This window comes from Zingiber officinale, chromosome 9B, assembly GCF_018446385.1.
Source record: "Zingiber officinale cultivar Zhangliang chromosome 9B, Zo_v1.1, whole genome shotgun sequence".
NCBI lineage: Eukaryota > Viridiplantae > Streptophyta > Magnoliopsida > Zingiberales > Zingiberaceae > Zingiber > Zingiber officinale.
Window position 1 is genome coordinate 113,289,488 of NC_056003.1, and position 19,546 is coordinate 113,309,033.

The 19,546-nt window shown below is 37.9% G+C and overlaps 1 protein-coding gene across 3 annotated transcripts in view; it reads right to left on the reverse strand.

Annotated features, from left to right (window-relative positions):
• LOC122024511 (probable UDP-N-acetylglucosamine--peptide N-acetylglucosaminyltransferase SPINDLY) overlaps positions 1-833 on the reverse strand; it is a 41,605-nt gene extending 40,772 nt beyond the window's left edge. Inside the window, exon 1 of one of the 3 annotated variants that reach the window (XM_042583154.1) lies at positions 458-830. In XM_042583154.1, the coding sequence (XP_042439088.1) occupies positions 458-639 (182 nt within the window). In that variant the 5' untranslated portion in view covers positions 640-830. Of the gene's footprint in view, positions 1-457 lie in introns of all 3 variants that reach the window. The other 2 variants (XM_042583156.1, XM_042583159.1) reach the window with 2 other exon arrangements.
• Positions 834-19,546: the final 18,713 nt, after the last annotated feature.

Consider the following 19,546-nt stretch of genomic DNA (forward strand, 5'->3'; position numbering starts at 1 on the left):
TGGGCATACTATCTAGTTTACCATTTACCAACATATCTTCTATCTAAGACACCAAGTTCTACACAATAAGTTTCCTACACATATAGTCATCTTCACCCTCTTGGATGAATTTGTTATGATACAAGCCTCTATCAACACATAAATTTGATCAAAAAGATAAGACTGCATATTTGTTGGCAATCTCCTTTGTCAGAAAGGTTATCGGGCTTATGATCTTGCAGCTTGTAAATTTTTTGCATCCTGAGATATTGTGTTTTATGAGCATGTCTTTCTATTTCAATACTAATCCACAAGAACGAGATGGTGCTTATCCTTCTTTTACCACACACTTTGAATGACTTAATTATCATAGAGATAAATAATCCATTAATCAATAGTAGCCTTACGAGACAACAAAGAAGCGCCGAGACTGTAATAGAAGCAAGGAAACTTCAATAAAACAAATAAACATAAACACCTGGGAACAGCTTGGGGGATGGTGGCGAGAGCGCAATCTACGTCGCTCTCCGGCGGGTCTACGTTCAGGTCCGCTATGATGACTCGTCGCTGCTGCGATGGCCTCTTCGCTGCTTCTTCCTCCGGAGATGGATTCTCGCCGACGACAATCTTGCCACCGTCTTGAGGGAGCGATTCCAACATCCCTCTCTCCTCTCCGGTCACAACCGTCTCTCACACTAACCCTTCGATGGCACGACCACAGCCGTTATGCAGGCTTGAGGAACGAATTGGTGTGAGATTTCCACCCGAGTTAACACCCTATAGATTGGGTGTGTGTATCGGCAATGGCATGTGTTATTGGAACAGGTACCACGAGGGTTCAATGAAGGTCAGTGTGAGTTGGAAGAGTTAGGGTTTCAAATCAAATGGTTATGTGAATCCTAACAATCGTCTTTCCAATCCGATTCTGAATCACAATCAAATCCGAATCCGACTCGGTAGATATTTTTTTTTTTGCACTCCAGTATTCGTGTATTTACTCTACGATCTAAGGCGCATTTGGTTTAAAGAAATAATAGGAAATGAGAATATAAATCATTATTATCATTATTAATATTTGGATTATAAAAATAGAATATAAATAAGGGAATAAATCTTTGAAATTGGATAATAATTCATTTCTATATATCCCCCTGTCAATGAGTCATTATTCTATTTTCATCGATCAAAATATTTTCTTATTCCAAAAATACCCTTGATCTATAATTAAAATTTTCTCCCTTAATATCAAATATCAAAATATATTTATTAATTTTTTCTTTTATACAACTTTCTCTCTTGTTCTCTCACATCATATTTTCTCTCTCATCATTTTATCGCACTTTCTCTCTCCTTCATCTCTCCTATCACACTCTCTTTTCTTTTTTTCTCATTATATTTTCTCTCTCCTCAATCTCTCTCATCACACTCTCTTTGTTCTTTTTTTCTCATCACACTTTCTCTCTCCTCAATCTCTCTTTTCTCACTCCCTCTTTTTTCCCTCAACACACTTTCTCTCTCATCATACTTTCTCTCTCCTCAATCTCTCCCATCACACTCATTGTTCTCTTTTTTTCTCATCACACTTTTCTCTCCTCATACTTTTCTCTCATCACACTCTCTCTCCTCATTTTTTTTCTCATTACATTTTCTCTATCTTCATCCTCTCTCATCATACTTTCTCTCAAATCATATTTTCTCTCTCATCTTCTCTCATCATGCTCTCTCCTATCACACTCTCTTTTCTTATTTTCTCTCATCATACTTTATCTCTCTTCATTCATTCTCACCACACTTTCTCTCTCTTCATACTTTCTTTCGCATCATTCTCTTTCATCATATTTTTCTCTCACATTCATCTTTCTCTCCCATCTAATTTTTTCTCTTATTTTTATTTAAGGGTAAAAAAGGAAATTTTGATTTATTCCGATAAAAAATATGCAACTAACCAAACATTGTTTTTAAAAGTGATATTCATGCTCATACTCATTCCCATTCCATAATACAATGATTCTCATTCCGATTCCTATTCTTAGGAAAGAACCAAACACTCCCTAATTAATTTTAGAAATGGACGTCCAGTCCTATAAAAGTTTTTAAATTTAAGAAGCACAAATATCTCAGTATCATCAGAAATTACCAGCTTAAATCCTCTTGCCTTAAATTTACTTATCCTCGTGTCCCATCCCGTCATCCCAGTCCACCATCGGGGGTCTTCGACCATTGTCTAGATTAGTACTATAATTCTTAGGGAAAGTGAACCCAGGGAATTGTCATTGGCACGATTGGCACCGAAATTCGGTTGGATCTGAGTAGATCGACGGTTGAAGAAAGTTTGCTAAGATTCGGTCAAATTCTGACGTCGATCGTGTTCCCCTAGGTTCACCTTCCACAAGGGTTATATTACTGATCGGGACAACGATCGGACATCACTGACAATAAACTAGGGCAACAAGTGGAACACGAGGATTTGAGTCTAAAAACTATCATCCCACAGTATCAGGGAGGATAGATAATCTTTCATCGCCCTGGATTAACAACCTCCATGGTTGTAACCAGGTTAAATTCTGTTTCTGTTTCTTTTTCTGTCTCCTTAATTTAGTTGTTATTTTATTGCTGATTTAAATTCTGAGTTGAAATCCGAGGAGGGTAGTTTTTATTTTTTGTTTTCAGCAATTCACCCCCCTCTTGCCGGTCTCCGTTGCACCTACATATGCCTAGTGCTATAAAAAGGAATTTCTTCCCTTGTTTACTCATCTTTGGCTTGAGACTCTGCCTCTATTCCTTGGGAAAGGGTTCTCCCCTTGGCGAGCCCTAGATCTTTCATCTTCATTTATTCGGCCAGCTTCAGAGCAAGGAGACTCTCTGAAGACATAGACAATGCGTAATTAAGCATCTCTTCTTCTCATTTCTATTTGGGTTGCAAGAATGTTATTATTATATCTTTGGTTTGTTCTTCCTTCATAATGGAGTAGATCTCAATATTTAGGATGTATGGAGTAGTTGTGATTTAATTGTTGATGTAAACACTATGTATTTGGTAATTTCGTATTCCATGACATGTGAGTGTTTTGTTCATGTTTGATTAAATTCTCGTGTGAACTTTAATATGCATTGTTTGATGAACGTGTGGTATTGATTGGTTGCTACGTAGAGGGAATGTTCGAGATCGTATAAATGGGGGGCCCTTCGTGACAAAGGCTATTCCTTTAACCGGACATCTTGAGTGTTGCTTTGAAATTGAGGTCAATTCTCTACAAGGAATTGTCTATATGCTTAATGGGTTTTCCCCTATATAGTGTTAGAAGGAATTTGTGTAACCTAGAGATGTATAACCGGAGGGCCCTCATGTGACAGGGGGTATCCCTTTAACCAGACTCTCTAAGTTACCTTTTCTACTTCGGGAATTCGATACTCATGGGGAGAGGTACTCCAGAGCATCCGCTCGAGAGGATCACACAGGTACATAGTAAGGAATGCAAGTCATACACGTAGAGGGTACAAGATTACCAAACTGGGCACATCAACTAGCATTTCTATTTCCCTCTCTCTACTCTTTTTTCTCTTCTCTCTCTCTCTCTCTCTTTCTCTCAACATTCTCTTCCTCTCTTCAATTTCTCTCATTATTTCGCAAGCACTAAAGCCAACTTTCAACTATCTAGATAACTTACTTTGTAACATCTCTAGTACTTAATCAATAGTCCTTATGGATTCGACAATCTTTTATATTGCAGATGAAGTTTTTGTACACTTGAGAATTCATAACACTAATTATGTTTATAATTTCTTTCGCCACTATTATCTTAAGAGCTATAATCTATCCTCTTTTCTAATTACTCCTACAATTTCCTCCTTTAACAGACTATCTACAACAATACCCACTCCATTTCTTGTTTTACTCTTTTTTGTGCACCATAACTTAAAACTCGGGTTCTCTATCAATTTTGCCTCCTCGCCTGCCCATTTTATCTTTTATACATACAAAATACTAATTTTTCTTCTAATCATCACATCTACTACCTATATCGATTTACTAGTAAGGGTTCCTATGTTCCATATTCTAAATCTTAGATTATTAGTTTTTCTATCATATTTATTCTTATCCAACCTATGGTGAGAACTCTTTCCTATTTAATACTACATCCAAGTTCTCATGAAAATATAGCAGTCATTACCGATACGTTATAGTCGGACTCTGCAACGTAAACTGTTACATATTTAGTACTACACCTGAGTTCTGAAGATGAATCAATCCTTACCGAGATGTTATAGTCGAACCCTGCAATGTGTTCCTTTCAAAGAATAACCTAGCATTAGTACAATAGTTTAATGGTTAATTCATTAAATATTTATCATAGTTTTAACATTGGCTGATAACCTAACGTAACATTTCTCCTTTATCCGGGCTTGGGATCGACCATGACTGATTCGTCATTGGTGGAGTTGTATTCGAATCAACCTCAAAAAAATCTAATCACCATAGCCAAATACGTCATGAGTTTCTTGTGACTCAAAATTATGTGGTATCTGGGTCTAGGAGAAATTAGCCATGATCGCTCGTATATGGGCAAAGAAAGCTTCATTATTTGTGTCACGTTCGACCCTCCTTCGATCCTCCTCGGTTCTCCTCCAGTCATCAGTGTTGGATCGATACGCATGTGAGAGGGGGGTGAATTACGTGATTTTTAAAAACTTATTTTCTCATTTTTAAGAACTCAGTATACAGCGGAAAACTATGAGAAAAGACGGAAATAGAAAAGCAAGTAAAATAATACACATTTGGTTTCACTTGGTTTGAAGTCTTTGGCGACTCCTACTCCAAGACCCAGGTCCCGTGGACCTATCGATAGAAAATCCACTAAAATACCTTTTACGGTACCTCCAAAAAAGGGAATCTAGTACAAAAAGATGGAACAAGTACAGCAGCACCTTGCACTTATCCTATTGCAAATACTTAAATATACAAATTATAGTTCGTTACCCAACACCTTTGAAGATTGTCAACTTAGGCTCGGTGTCGGTTAGTTCCTCAGCAGTAGTCGGGCACAACAATTTCGTAGCAGAGTCACAGTAGTAAGCCAGAGCAATCGGAATCTCAATCGGATGCATAGAAGCTTGTATGTGAGTTCTTGAAGAAGCTCTGGGCGAGCAGCCTTAAATAGAGCATGGAAGGCACCTTCCTTAGGCATTAAAGCTGGACACTGTTCATCCGAAGGTAATTTTGCTCCTTTGTCCTACAAAATCACGTTAGTCAAATAAACAAAATAATAACATGCAAGATAAATGTTAGCAAAATAATAATGAGCAGTATGAATTAGTCCCTATCCTCCCAAAACTAGGAACTAGTCAAGGTCTCAGATTAGGGATCCAAAATGAACCTAATCTGGACCGACGTCTACTATTCCTCAACCGGGACGCGTCCTCACAAGTTCACTCTCCTCCAGTGTCTTACCTTAACTTACTAACTTGTCAGTTGTCCAGTCCACAACCCAACTAGACTTCCTTGCTAGATATCCGATCAACCCATCAACCTATCTAGATTTCGCATCAACTATCCAGTCGGCCTGTCGACCTAGCTAAACTTCGCACCAGCTATCTGGTCAGCCCGTCGACCTAGCTGAACTTTGTACCAACTATCTGATCGGTCCTAAATCTATAGGAACATACTTTCTATAGATTTGATCTAGATTAAGGCTAAAATTGATTTTGAAAATTCTAAGAATAAGGAAATTTTGAGAAAAATGTAAGAAAAAATTTTACCCTAGAATTTCTAATTTTGAACTAATAGGTTACTCTAACTCAAAGTTGTTGGGACCGAAAAGTAGCTAGAGGGGGGGTGAATAGCTCTTCGCGTGCTCGTCGTTGGTGTTGTTCGTTTCTTCAAAGATATATGCAGCGGAAATATAAGAAACAAAAGCATACAACGCTAACAAGGATGGTTTACTTGGTATCCACCTCACAAGAGGTGACTAGTCCAAGGATCCACACCTACTCACGCACCCTCCACTAATAAAACTCTCCTTTATGGTAACTACCAAAGGCGGAGAAGCCCTACAAGACTCTCAATACAAGAAGAAAGGGAAGGGAAACAAAATACAAGCGCAAAGCTTATAATGAGTACAGAAAACCCTAACCCTAGCTTCTCTTCTTGACTTTGATCCGCCTCTTGACTTGGAAAACCTCCAAGATCCTTCAAGAACTGGCGATCTGAGCTTTGAGAGCGCTGTGGAGGAGCTGGCGAGAGATCTGAGATGAAACAGTGGAGAGCTACTGAAGGAGACGCCCGCCTGCAGCTCAAATACGACGCAACGGTCGGATCCCGATCGATTCGAAAACTCCCAATCGATCGGGGAGGCTTTGGATCGATCCACGGATCGATCTAGAGCGCCTCTGTGCTCTGGAAAAATGCCTGGATCGATCCACGGATCGATCCAGGGCTTATCGCGCGAACTAGCAGCGTCCCAATCGATCGGCTGATCGATTGGGACCTCTGGATCGATCCACTAATCGATCTAGAGGCTCTCTGTTCGCTAGGAAAGGCTTGGATCGATCCACTGATCGATCCAGTGGCTTTCTGTTCGCTGGGAAAATCCTGGATCGATCCACTGATCGATCCAGCTCCTGGATCGATTCACTGATCGATCCAGCTCTTGGTTTTTGCCCAAAACCAAGTCCCAAGCCTCTCAAACCAACATCCGGTCAACCTTGACCTGTTGGTGCATCATGTCTAGCATCTGGTCACTCCCTCAACCTGCCAGGACTCCCCACCAAGTGTCCGATCAATCCCTTTGACCCACTTGGACTTTTCTCTTCGTGCCAAGTATCCGGTCACTTCCTTGACTTACTTGGACTTCCACCAGATGTCTGGTTAACCTTGACCCATCTGGATTTTCTCGTGCCAAGTATCCAGTCAATCCTTTGACCTACTTGGACTTCCCAACACCAAATGTCCGATCATCCTTAATCCATCTGGATTTTCCCTTGCCTGGCTTCACTTCCAGGACTTTCACCTAGCTTCACTCACTAGGGTTTTCCATCTGTCTAGCTTCACTCACTAGGACTTTCACCTGGCTTCACTCACCAGGATTTCCTTCTGCCTAGCTTCACTTACTAGGACTTTCCATCTGCCTAACCTTCCAGTTAGGACTTCCCAGTCAGGTATCCGGTCACTCTTGACCTACCTGACTCTTCTTCATCCACACTGATCAGTCCCTGATCAGAATCTCCCCACATGAACAACTGCACCTGCATTATCCATGTGTCTACATGTATTGTCAAACATCGAAACTATGACCAAGACTCAAGCTTGGTCAACTCAGTCAACCTTGACCTAAAGGATATTGCACCAACAAAAGTATGCTGGCTACAAATTAGATAGAGAAAGTACAAGTGGTGGATGTTAATTATTTGGATAATCACTTATTAGCTGGTTTAGTAGAAAGTAATATTGTGTTGCTTTATTCACTACTGAGGCAGAATATATAGCAATAGGAGAATGTGTTGCACAGTTGCTATGGATGATGCACACCTTAAAAGATTTTAATTTAAACTTCAAAAATACAAAAGTACTAATTGACAATATTAGCTCAATTAACTTAAAAAAAATCCAGTGCATCATTCAAGAATCAAACACATCGAAATTAGACACCACTACATTAGGGATCATGTCGCTAAAGGCGACATTGAACTCAATTACATTAAGTCCAAGTCCAACTTAGCTGACATATTTACCAACCCTCTCCCTGAAATTGAATTTAGTGATTTATGTCGACAACTAGGAATGTGTTTAATAGACTAAGTGTAACGCCCGAAAATTCTTAAAATAATTATTAAAAATATCCTAGTAATTTTCTGGAATTTTAGGATATTTATATGGAATTTTTAGAGTAGCGAAAGTAGCAAAAATAAAGGGAGTCGTAAAATAGCCTACGCGGGAATTGAACCCGAGACCTATTGGGTCCTACGACTTATAGCGGACTCTAGTAACTAAGTGAACCCAGCAGGGCCGTGCTGAAAGGAAAGGGAAACAATTAAATTTATATTCAAGTTGGGCCGGAATTACCACTTAATATAAATAGGAAATTATTAAGTGGGGTTTTATTTTTGGATCGGGATTTCTTCTCCTCAAACCCTCACCGACGCCACCTCTCCCTTTTCTTCTTCTCTCTGCGCCAACCACAAGGAAGCTAGGGTTTCATTCCAAGGGACCATAGGAGCACCTTCCGGCGACGACTCCAGCACGAGAACGTTTCCCTCCGCAAGAGGAACACGTAGACGCAAGGAGATCGTCGAAGGGATCTTCTCCACCGGGAAACTAGCGATTAGAATCGTAAGACAATTAGCACAGGAGGTAAGAAACCCCTCACCTCCAGTATAAGTAGCTATTCGTGTAATTTTTATGCATTAGTTTATTCGTATGCAAATTTTAGCACATAGGGTGTGCATTAGCGTACACCAAGTGCTCGGTAGAATGTTTAGCCCAGTCAAAATGCAATTTAGGCATTTTATTAGCTTAGACGAATGCCATAGAAGCATTTTTACAGCTTATAGAGTCTTGCTACAGCTTTTATGGACTAGACGTCCAATGAGTGGGCTCCCACAGTCGCCTCTAGGTTCAGACAACCTAGTTCTGGGTTTAGACAACCTAGTAAAAGCAAGACAAGAATTATTAGCTTATGTTCAGTATTTTATTTTCTCAGTGGCACTGTACTGGATTAGATATCCATTGGGTTGGGCTCCCATAATCGTCCCTAGGTTTAGATAACCTAGTAAACCCTACTAAATTCGGGACTTGCAAACCCGGGTCTAGTTAGGGATGCGCGCATAGCACGTACAGTTGTCGTGCCTAAACAGCAGCATGATTATGTATTTTCACCTATTATATGTATATAGTTTTTAAACTCCCACAGAATAGCTAGGTGAAATCAGTACAGTTTTAGCATTTGCTAGAATTAGCTCAGTTCATGTTTCAGTTCAGCACTCTCTTATGATTATGTATGATAGCTCTATGTCCAGTTTTGTTACACATGCTTTAGATGATAGGATGCCATGACTAGCTTTGATTTCTATGTATGATAGCATGCCATATTCTAGTCTAATCAGTACATATTTCAAATAGCATGTTTTAAAAGCATATTGCATCGAATGCATGTTTTTGTGAGGTAGATGGTTTCTTACTAAGCGAAAGCTTACAGATACTTTTTCCTTATACTACAGATAAAGGTAAAGGAAAGATGGACTAGCGGAGGCTAGAGGGCAATGCGATGAAGATGTGTGTGGATGAATCTTGGAATAAAGATCTTAGGGAATTCAGCAAACTTTGTGTTAAACATTAGAACCTTTTAGCATTTCATTATTTTGCACCTTGGTATGTTAAATGCTATGGATTAGTAAATCATGCACCCTATCATGCTTAGAACCTTAGTTGTGTGAGATTAGAATGTTTTCCAATTGTTTTAGAACTCATATATGTAATCCTAGCACGAAATAGTGCTGAAATCAGAGTGTTGGTGCGAAATCAGAAACCCCAATCAATCAGCCGATCGATTGGAGGCTTCTCAATCGATCAGCCGATCGATCGGGAAGTTCGAATGCGAACAGTAGGCATCTGGATCGATCAACCGATCGATCCAGCAAATTCTGTCGTGAACAGAAGGCTCTGGGATCGATCACTGGATCGATTGGTTAGCCTGGATCGATCAGCCGATCGATCCAGAATATTGCCCGAGCACAGTAGCGTGCTGGATCGATCCAACCCAAGTCCCGGATACAGTAGCCGGCTGAGTCGATCACTGGATCGATTCGACCTTTTCAATCGATCTGTGGATCGATTGGGAGGTTTGATAATAGCTGGAAAACGTTTATTTCAGTTCCTTGACCGTAGGAGATGTAGTATATGTTAAGTACACTTTAGTTACGCCCCTTAGTACATGTAGAACCAAGAAATGTTGACAGTTTAGTAAAATTTTAATTAGTACAGCTTCCGCACCTAGATTTGATGATGGTCTTGGAATAGTTAGCAAAGATTAATGTAACGATCGGTCTCACAGCCTAGTCAGTAGAAGGCGGGTCGTTACACTAAGACCACTATTTTCAAAATTATCTTGGATACCAAATTCCTACATTTTGTGTTCCTTTTAGATATCTAAAAGTTCTTTTTACATTTGTTAAGTGGGATTCCTTAGTACATGTTTGGTATTTAGCACACATACTAACTACAAATAAAATATTAGATTGACTTGCAGTTAAGTATATTAGGCTGCCTATGACACTCCTATAGTATTTTAGGTCTATGGATTTTCCATTTGGGTCGTAATCTAAGGTTGTGTTAGTTGACATAGGTATTTTTATTTCTTTAACGTTTTCTATTCCAAATTTTTTTAAGTAATTCTTTGATATATTTTTGTTGATAAACATAATTCCCTTTAGTAGTTTAATTTGTAATCCTAAAAAATAAGTTAATTTACCTACTAGGCTCATTTTAAATTCTTGTTCCATTAAGATTATAAATTCTTGTGAAAATTCTGAATTGGTTGAACCAAAGATTATATCGTCTACATATACTTGGGTTATAAAGATATTTTGTTGGATTGATTTTACAAATAGTGTTGGATAAATTTATCCTTGGTTGAATCCTTTAGAAATTATGTAGGAGGTCAACTTTTCATAGCAAGCCCTAGGTGCTTGTTTAAGACCATACAAGACTTTCTTAAGTTTAAAGACATGGTCAAGATGATCTAAACTCTCAAACTCAGATGGTTGACCTACATAAACCTTTTCTTTTATTAGTCTATTTAAGAAGGCAGACTTAACATCCATTTGATAAAGTTTAAATCCCTTATGGGATGCATAGCTAAGTAACATTATAATGGACTCAAGTCTGGCTACTGGGGTATAAGTTTCATCATAGTCAAGCCCCTCTACTTGGTTAAACCCTTTAGCCACTAGTCTAGCCTTATTTCTAACAATTTTCTCATTTTCACATAGCTTATTTTTTAATACCCATTTTGTTTCTATTACTTTTTCATTATCAGGTAGTGGTACTAAGTCCCAGACTTCATTTCTCTCAAATTGGGCCAGTTCTTCTTACATGGCTATAATTCAGTCTAGATCAAGTAGGGATTCTTCTATTATTTTGGGTTCGATTTTAGAAATTTGAGATATTTGACTTAGGTTTCTGAGGGTCGATCTAGTTTAGACTCTTTGGTTTGGGTGACCAATTACTTGTTCAAGTGGATAGTTTGGGTTAACCCTTATTGTTCTACTAGGTTCATTTCCTTGTGGTTGATGTTCTTCTTCATATTCTTGACTTAGGTTTTCACTTGCTCCTCCTTGACTTGTACTACTTAAAACATTAATTGGTTGAATCTAAGTTGGTTTTAAGTTCGAGGTAGATTCTTTAAACTTTACATTTATGGTTTCCTCAATTCTTAGTGTAACCTTGTTATATACTCTATATGCTCTATTGTTTAATGAGTAACCTATAAAAATTCTTTTTTCAACTTTTGAAGTAAATTTTCGTAAGTATTCTCTTGTGTTTAGTATGTAGGCTGGGCATCCAAATACTTTAAAGTATTTGATATTAGGTTGTTTGCTATAATAGAGTTCAAATGAGATTTAATTATAAGTTTTATTAATTGTGGTTTTATTTTATACATAGCAAACTATGCTAATAGGCTCCATCCAAAAATATTTTGGAAGGTTGTATTCATTTAGCATAGTCTTAGAGGGTTCAAGTAGAGTTCTATTCTTTCTTTCTACTATTCCATTTTGTTGAGGTGTTTTTGGACATAAATATTCGTAATGATAGTCATTTTCAAGGGAGAATTGATTAAAGTTGTGATTTTTAATTTCTCCTCCATTATCACTCCTGATTCTTTTGATTTTTAGATCTTTTTCATTTTCAATTTATTTGCAGAATTTACTGAATACTTCAAACGTTTCATCTTTATTCTTAAGGAATTTTATCCATGTGAATCTTGAGTAATCATCTATTATTACTAGGTAATAGAGACTCTCATTTATGGATTTGATTCTATGAGAGTCAAATAGGTCCAAGTGCAATAATTCTAGTATTGAGTTAGATTGATTTTGGTTAGTTGATTTGTGGATTGATTTGGTTTGCTTCCTTGTTGTTGTGCATTACAGATTGTTGCATCTAAGTTGGGTAATTTTGGTAAGCTTCTAATCAAACTATTTAATTTTGTTAGGTTCCTAAAGTTTGTGTGGGATATTCTTCTATGTCATAACCAAGTTTCTTCTTTTTGTGTCAGGTGACACTTAAGTGAAGAGACAGTTAGATTGATTGCATAGATGTTGTCCTTCCTAAACCCTTTTAGGTTTATGTTAGAGTTATCTAAGTGCTTGATTAAGCATTCAGAAGATAAGAACCTAACCTAATATCCAAAATCACACAGTTGACTAATGCTAAGCAGATTATATTTGAAGTCATTAACTAATAGCACCTTTTTAATAATAAAGTTAATTTTCAATTCGATATTACCTATCCCAATTATTTTGAGTTTGTCATTATTTCCAAAGGCAACTGTTCCTAAGTTTTTGTAAGTTAGTTGATTAAACTTGGTGTGATCTCCAGTCATGTGTCTGGAACATCTACTATCCAATATCCACTTTGTTTCCTACAAAGAAAGTAAGAATTTATTTATCAATTGGATATATTAACTTGAATTTTTAAGATTTAGATTTAGTTTCAAGTGTTGACTTAATTTTATTTTATTTATTAATTTAATTTGAAAGTCCTCGTGAAGTTATTAAAATAATTGTTGAAATAATAATTTTTAGAATAATTTTTAAAGTATTTTTTTTAAAAGTAATTTTTAAAAACATTCTTAAAGTAATTTTTAAAATATTTTTAAAGTAATTAAAAAAAATATTTTATAAGGATTTTTAAATTATTTTTAAATTAATTCAATTTTGATTTTAGGGTTTAATTAATTTAATAAAATTTAATTTAATTTAATACTTATTTATCTCACCCGATCTATGTTTACAATCAGGGAATCCTATAATTTTGTGAGATGAGTTAGATTCAATTTCATGGTTTGGTTTAACTTTATGTTAGATTCAAGTTTAGCTTTGTGCTCGCCAAATAGTCCTTCTTTGGATAAACTTTGGGCTATGGTGAGTCACCTGGACATCATTAGAGTAACTATGTCTTTGAGGTTTTCTAAATGGTCCTATCCACTAAACTTAATATAAAACTTTGGTCTAACTAGTTAGGATCAATAAGGGGTAGCTTCAGTTAGTTCCACTAAGTCAAAAAGTCGAAGACATATCTTTCTAGACATGCATAGAAAGAGTTTCCCTAACCTACTATCATCCAAAACTTCACCGGTATATTTGGTCAAGTTAAACTTTTGCCTCTATTTAGACTAGTTCTAATTACTCATCTGGGTAAGTTATTGATTTTTGGAGGTGCCAACTAATTTAGAGTCTCCCCCTGAATTATTGAATATTTAGATTTAAGTTTTGGGTTTATGTCGATTTATTTTAAAGTTGTAGTATACTCGGTTATAGCTTGTGTTTATGTTGTATCCATTTAAGTTAGGTTTAATTGACTTAAGGTTTTTCTTTTGATTTGTATTTATTTTTGAAGATTTAATTTAGAATTTAAGGGAGAGTTATTTGATTTATTTTTATTTATATAATAAATTTTATCTTTAGGTATATAACATTGATTGAATCCTACTTGCGTAGTTAGACACGCTTTTGGAACCCAAGCCTTAATTTGGTTTTTATTTTGGTTAACTAAAGAAATAAATGTTTTGTTGGTTGAGCTGGACTTATATCCGAGTCCAAACTTATTGTACATAGTACTTTATGATCCAAGTATCATGTCAAGATACTTGGATCTAGTTGTAAATTTTTCCAATAATTCTTTTAGTTTAGCTACTTCGCTTTTCAACTTGAGATTGTCCTCCCCAAGCTTTGCAATTTGAGTTGGGATTTTAAGTTGAATTGGTTTAACTATTGGATCAGATTTTAATTGTACTTTAAGTATTTTATTTTCTTGGATTAGTTCAATTATTTCATTTTAAGAAGTAGTTAATTTCTTATTTGAATATGAAATGATTTTAAAAAACTTTTTACTTAAATTAAAATATACCTCAGAATCTTCAGAAATGAGTGCGAACTCGTGGCTCGACTCAAGTTTGGACTCGTCTTCTGATTCACTCTCCTATTCTGGTCAGTACGCCATCAGTGCGAGGTAGTTGGAGTGCTTCAGTTCTTTACCGTCTGAGTCTTCCCCTGACGATTCATCCCAAATCACCTTCAAGGCTTTCTTCTTCTTGAGACTCAGACAACCGGTCTTGTAGTGTCCCTTCTTGTTGCATCCAAAGCATATCACGTTCTTGCCGTTCGAGTTAGAAGTAGAGTTGATCTTCTATAGGCCCTTGTTGGTGAAGTTCTTCTTTCTCTTTGTGAACATCTTCCTTGCCAAGTTCACCAGGTATTTTTCATCATCTGAGTCTGGGTTAGACTCGACTTTAAGTTCTGGCTTGGTCCTGGATTTTTTTTTCGACGTTCCTGCAATAAGAGCAATACCTTTCGCAATTTTGGCGTTAGTTTGTTCCTGTAGCTCTAATTTACAAAAGAGTTCATCTAATTTTAATTTGGACAAATTCCTCGAAATCTTATAGGCATCCACGATAGATGCCTACAGTGCATTCCGAAGAAATGCGTTTAGAGCATACCAATTAGATCTCGCTTCTTCATCTGGTGGTCGATTGTGTGAAGTCTGTTGAGGATATCTTTTATCCTCGTGTGCAGCTGACTGACAGTCTCACCTTCTTGTATTTTTATATTAATTTATTCAAGTATAAATCTCTCTTTGTTACCTTTGTGTCGTTGGTTCCCTTGTGTAATTTTATGAGTTTGTCCCATAGTTCTTTGACGTTTTTGTGTGGGCTAACACAATTCAACTCATCCTTGGTTAATCCGCACTGGATTGTGTTAAGGGCTCTGAAATCAATCTAAGTCTTTTTCTTCATTTCTAAATTCCAATTCTCTGGGTCCATTGGAATTCTGGCATTGTCGACGGACGCCTTGTATCATTTGGTGACGCTAAACCATTGGTCGTAGTCAGTTTTAAGGTACACCTCCATCCACTTCTTCCAATATGGGAAGTGTCGTCGTTGAAAAGTGGGGGGCGTACGGTGCTGTACCCTTTAAGTTGTGTCATTTGAGTGTTGAAAAGATAAACTAAAGAAGGTACCAAAACTTGATCTTGGATTAGCAGAGTTTAAGATATATAAAAAAATATAAAAGAATTTGAGAGGTGTTGCATCAATCTCAAGTTAAAATCGAATCAAAAAATTATCTGAATAGGTAAAGTTTTTTTAAACAACTTTAATATTTTACAAAAATTATTTTTGAAAACTGCTTTAAACTTTTTTTAAACAATTATCTTAATTAAGTCTCCATTTTTAAACTGTTATCTTAAAATCTCAATTTTGAAAATATTTTTTTAATGTGGTCAAAAGTTATCTTCAAAATTTCGCTATTTTGAAAATTATGAAAAGTTAGTAGATTTTTCCACAAGTTATCTTCAATACTTAGCTATTTTGCAAATTATGAAAAGTTAGTAGACTTTTTGAAGGACTTTGAAAATTATTTCAACTTTATTAGCTTTTTAGAAATCTTGATATAAAAGTTTAAAGCATACGTTTTTTCTTTGTCTTTAAAGAATTCTCCAGATTTATTAACTTGTTTTCTAAGTTAAACTCCCCCTAGTAACTCTGGATTATGTTATAATCTTTATTGAAATTTTTTACTTAGCCAATTTTTTCTAACTTCTCTATTCTTTTTTTTTTGTTGATGAATGTCAAAGGTGGGGTGGGGGGGGGGGGGGGGTTAGGTGGTTTAAGTTAGCAACAAAATACTAAGCACAAACACCAAAATAAGACTAACTTGAAAACCATGTCATTTTCTTACTTTTTGCATATTTTTTCACTAACTTAACCCATATTATCATTACATAAAAAAAAGGGGAGATTGTTGGTGCGGTTAGTATTAACGGTCTAACTTAGGTTTTGATGAATGACAAAATATGTTAAGTTAGGTTTGTTGTGATCTAACACTTTGACTGAGTGTGCAGGAGAAGTCCAGATAGGTCGACGGGCTGACCGGATAGCTGGCACGAAGCCCAGCTAGGTTGACGGGCCAACTGGATAGATAGCACGAAGCCCAGCTAGATCGACAGGCCGACCGAATAGCTGGCACGAAGCCCAGCTAGGTCAACGAGCTGACCAGATAGCTAGTACGAAGTCCAGCTAGGTCAATGAGACAACCGAATAGTTGGCACGAAGTTCAGACAGGTCGATAGGTTGACTGGATGTTTGGAAGGTAAGTTAAGGTAAGTCACTAGAGGGGAGTGACTTGGTGAGGATGCATTTCTAGTCAGGGAACTTAGGCGTCGATTCAACTTTGAACCATTTCAGAAATCTAAGTTGAGATCATGACTAGATTCTGGTCTCGGGGAGACAGAATCTAATTACTATTCTGTTTGAATATAGTTGTACTAATACTTTATTTTACAGGGTAGTATAACTTTTATTTTACCTCAGACTAACATTTTCTTACAAGAAAATGAGCTTCTGGAAAATGGTGGTCCGGGCGCCCGGAAGGGATCTGGGCGCCCAGAAGGGATCTGGGCGCCCAGAAGGGATCCGGACACCCAGAAGGTAAATTTTATCCTGACAACTAGGAGCGCGTCGATTGGTTTGACGATGTCACGATCCAGGCACCGAGAAAGGATCCGAGCGCCCGAAGCACTCCTATAAAAGAGGGCCTCCACCAGAGCTTCACAACAACAACTTCATATACGACTGCTCTGTTGCGCTCTGCTCCTGCGACGCTGCGAGGCCTCTCTGACAACCTGTGACTCATTTCATTTTTCTTGTTGTCGGTATTAGTTTAATAATTCTTGTACTTATTTTGTAATAATTTTTACGAATTATTAGTGATTGCTCAACGAAAGCACTCAACAAGTGTGAGCCTTGGAGTATGAGTCGACAAAGGCTCTGAACCATGTAAAATTGATTGTGTTAGCGTTGCCCTTACTTTTCTTATTTCCATTGTGTACTCGAATTGATTTTCGAATTCTTAAAGATCACTATTCACCCCCCCTCTAGCGAACTCTATGATCCAACAAGATTGTCATTTGGTGGACCAAGTGGCTGACTCAGGTAGTCTTATGAAGAAGAAGTGAGACTTCCAACCTTTATTGGAAGAAGACATTTCTTTAAAGAAGACGATCTTTAGACATGATTGAAAAAGAGACGTCTCGAGTTTTGATTTCTTAGGATAAGCAAATAGAAAAAGATTGCTGAGGGTAAAGAGAATGTCAAAAAGATGAAATAACATGTATAGCATGCACATATCACGAAAATCATTAGGGATAAACTGTTGTAGGGGAATGCTGAAGTATTGGTTGACCTCCAACATGAAGGGGGAAATAGGAAAACGAAGACCAGTTATTAGTTCGCCCTTAAAGAAGGTAACGTGATTAATAGGAGGGCAATGAGGATAAGTGTTGGGTTCAGGAATGACGATATGATAATCTTTAGGGATTTCATACCGAAAGCAGAGGGTGGCTCTATCAGAGTAGTTAAAATTCGAGCAAGTATGAGTGTACCAGGAGGAGAATGATTTTTTTGGCATTAGAAAACACAAGAATAAGGAAGAGATGTGTTACTTACTGGAATCCTGAAAAGAAGAAGTAGTAAAGAGAAGTGTGAAGAAGCAAGGAAATGCAGAGGGTTGCAAAAAAAAAGAAATCGTCGGAGAAGGAGATCGGGAAGATGAAGGGCAAAGTGTTAAGAATGATGGTTGTTTAGGATTTTTATCTAGTACAATTCAAGGGTAGCTATTGATTAAAACGACAAGAAGGAGGAGGATCGCTGATTTACATGGGAGAGGGTGTTGTTGATTCGCGAGGTAGAGCATGTCATCGCAGTTCACAAAGCGAAGAATGTCAAAAAAGATTGCAGAAAATGAGTGGTGACGCCATGTGATGTTTACCCATAAATAGGCATTTATGAGAGACATGATGAATGATGCCTTTTCGTATTCCCAAATATTTTTTCTACCTGCCCATAATACTTCCTTATAAAATATTTAGTTATCAATAAGTGGATTTTGAAAATAAAAAAGTCACTAAGTGTAAAAAAACATGAATTTGAGCACGAATGGTGGAATAACCTTAGTAAGAAGATGAGTGGAAGAAAATAAAACTTCGGTCGAGTTAATCACCTACGTATCCTTCGACTAGACTTGAAGGAGAGGTTAGTGATACGGGTTATGAAGAGTAGGTTCAGGAGATGATGTGGAGGTCAAGTCAAGATGAAGTGAGAGTCAAAGTGGATATAGGGTGGTATTCGGTTCTTTTGATAGCCCGACCTCGAAGTCATTTAAATCTAGTCCGTGTAGCTCTGAAGCACAACGCTTGTATAGGGCCAACCGGTTGTAAGCTTGGTAGAATATAAGAATTCTAAGGTTTTATGATGGAAAAAGAAAAATAGGGTGTTTGGTCAGTTAATGGTTAGACGAACTTAGAAGAATTCGGTCAGGTGAAGCATGACCGAACGTAAGGCTTTCTATGGGTGCTCGATCTAGCAAAGTTTGGGCTAGCCTAAAGGTAATTCGCCCTATAAAACTCTTAACACGTGTTCAGCTGGGTAAAGGCTGAACGGATATAAGGTTATCTATAAATACCTGGCCAGGCAAATCCCGAACGGACCTAGAGATACTTAAACTTATATAGTTCTCAATACACATTCGATCGGGCAAAGACTGAACGGATATAAGGCTCTCTGTGAATACCCGGCTGGGCAAAGCCCAGACGGATCCAAAGATACTCTACCTTATATAGTTCTCAATGGGTGTTCGACCGGGTAAAGGCTGAACGAATATAAGGTTCTCTGTGAATACCTAGTCAGGTGATCCGGCGGATAGAACAGGTGGCCCTCGTTTGGAGGGGTCGACGCCATGTGGAAGTCAAAAGGCCAGGTGGACAGGTCAGCTGACCGGAGAAGGAGGGGCTGACCTCCCGGCCGGTCGGATAGGAGTCGGGATCTGGCGCTCAATGGAACAGTAAAGAATGGCCGAGCGGAAGTCAAGCTTGGTCGAAGATATAAGGTAGCATAGTGCTAACAGTCCTTACGTAGCACCCGCCCGGAAGTCTCCCCAGCATATCAATGCAAACGACAGGTGGGACGTGATGGGCGTGCCGCCCGGCCGGCGCAGGGGATGAGGGCCGTCCGGACGACGCTCTTCGTCCAGCCGGCCGGACGGACGTCCCGTCCGGTGGTGGGTAAAGAAGGACAGGAACAGCTTCTGACAGCCGTCAAGTTCTATGGCTAGGCCATACTCCAAGTCTGACAACGAGGGGTTCTATTGTCCCATCAAGGACATACTCGGACTGTAGCAGTATGGCGTCAGATAAGCTTTCTGATAGACACATACCGAGGTATGGGTTGCGGACACGTATGCACCTTGGTGGACGTGCAGGAGCTCTTTCGTCGCTCTATATAAAGAGCTGCATACTTCG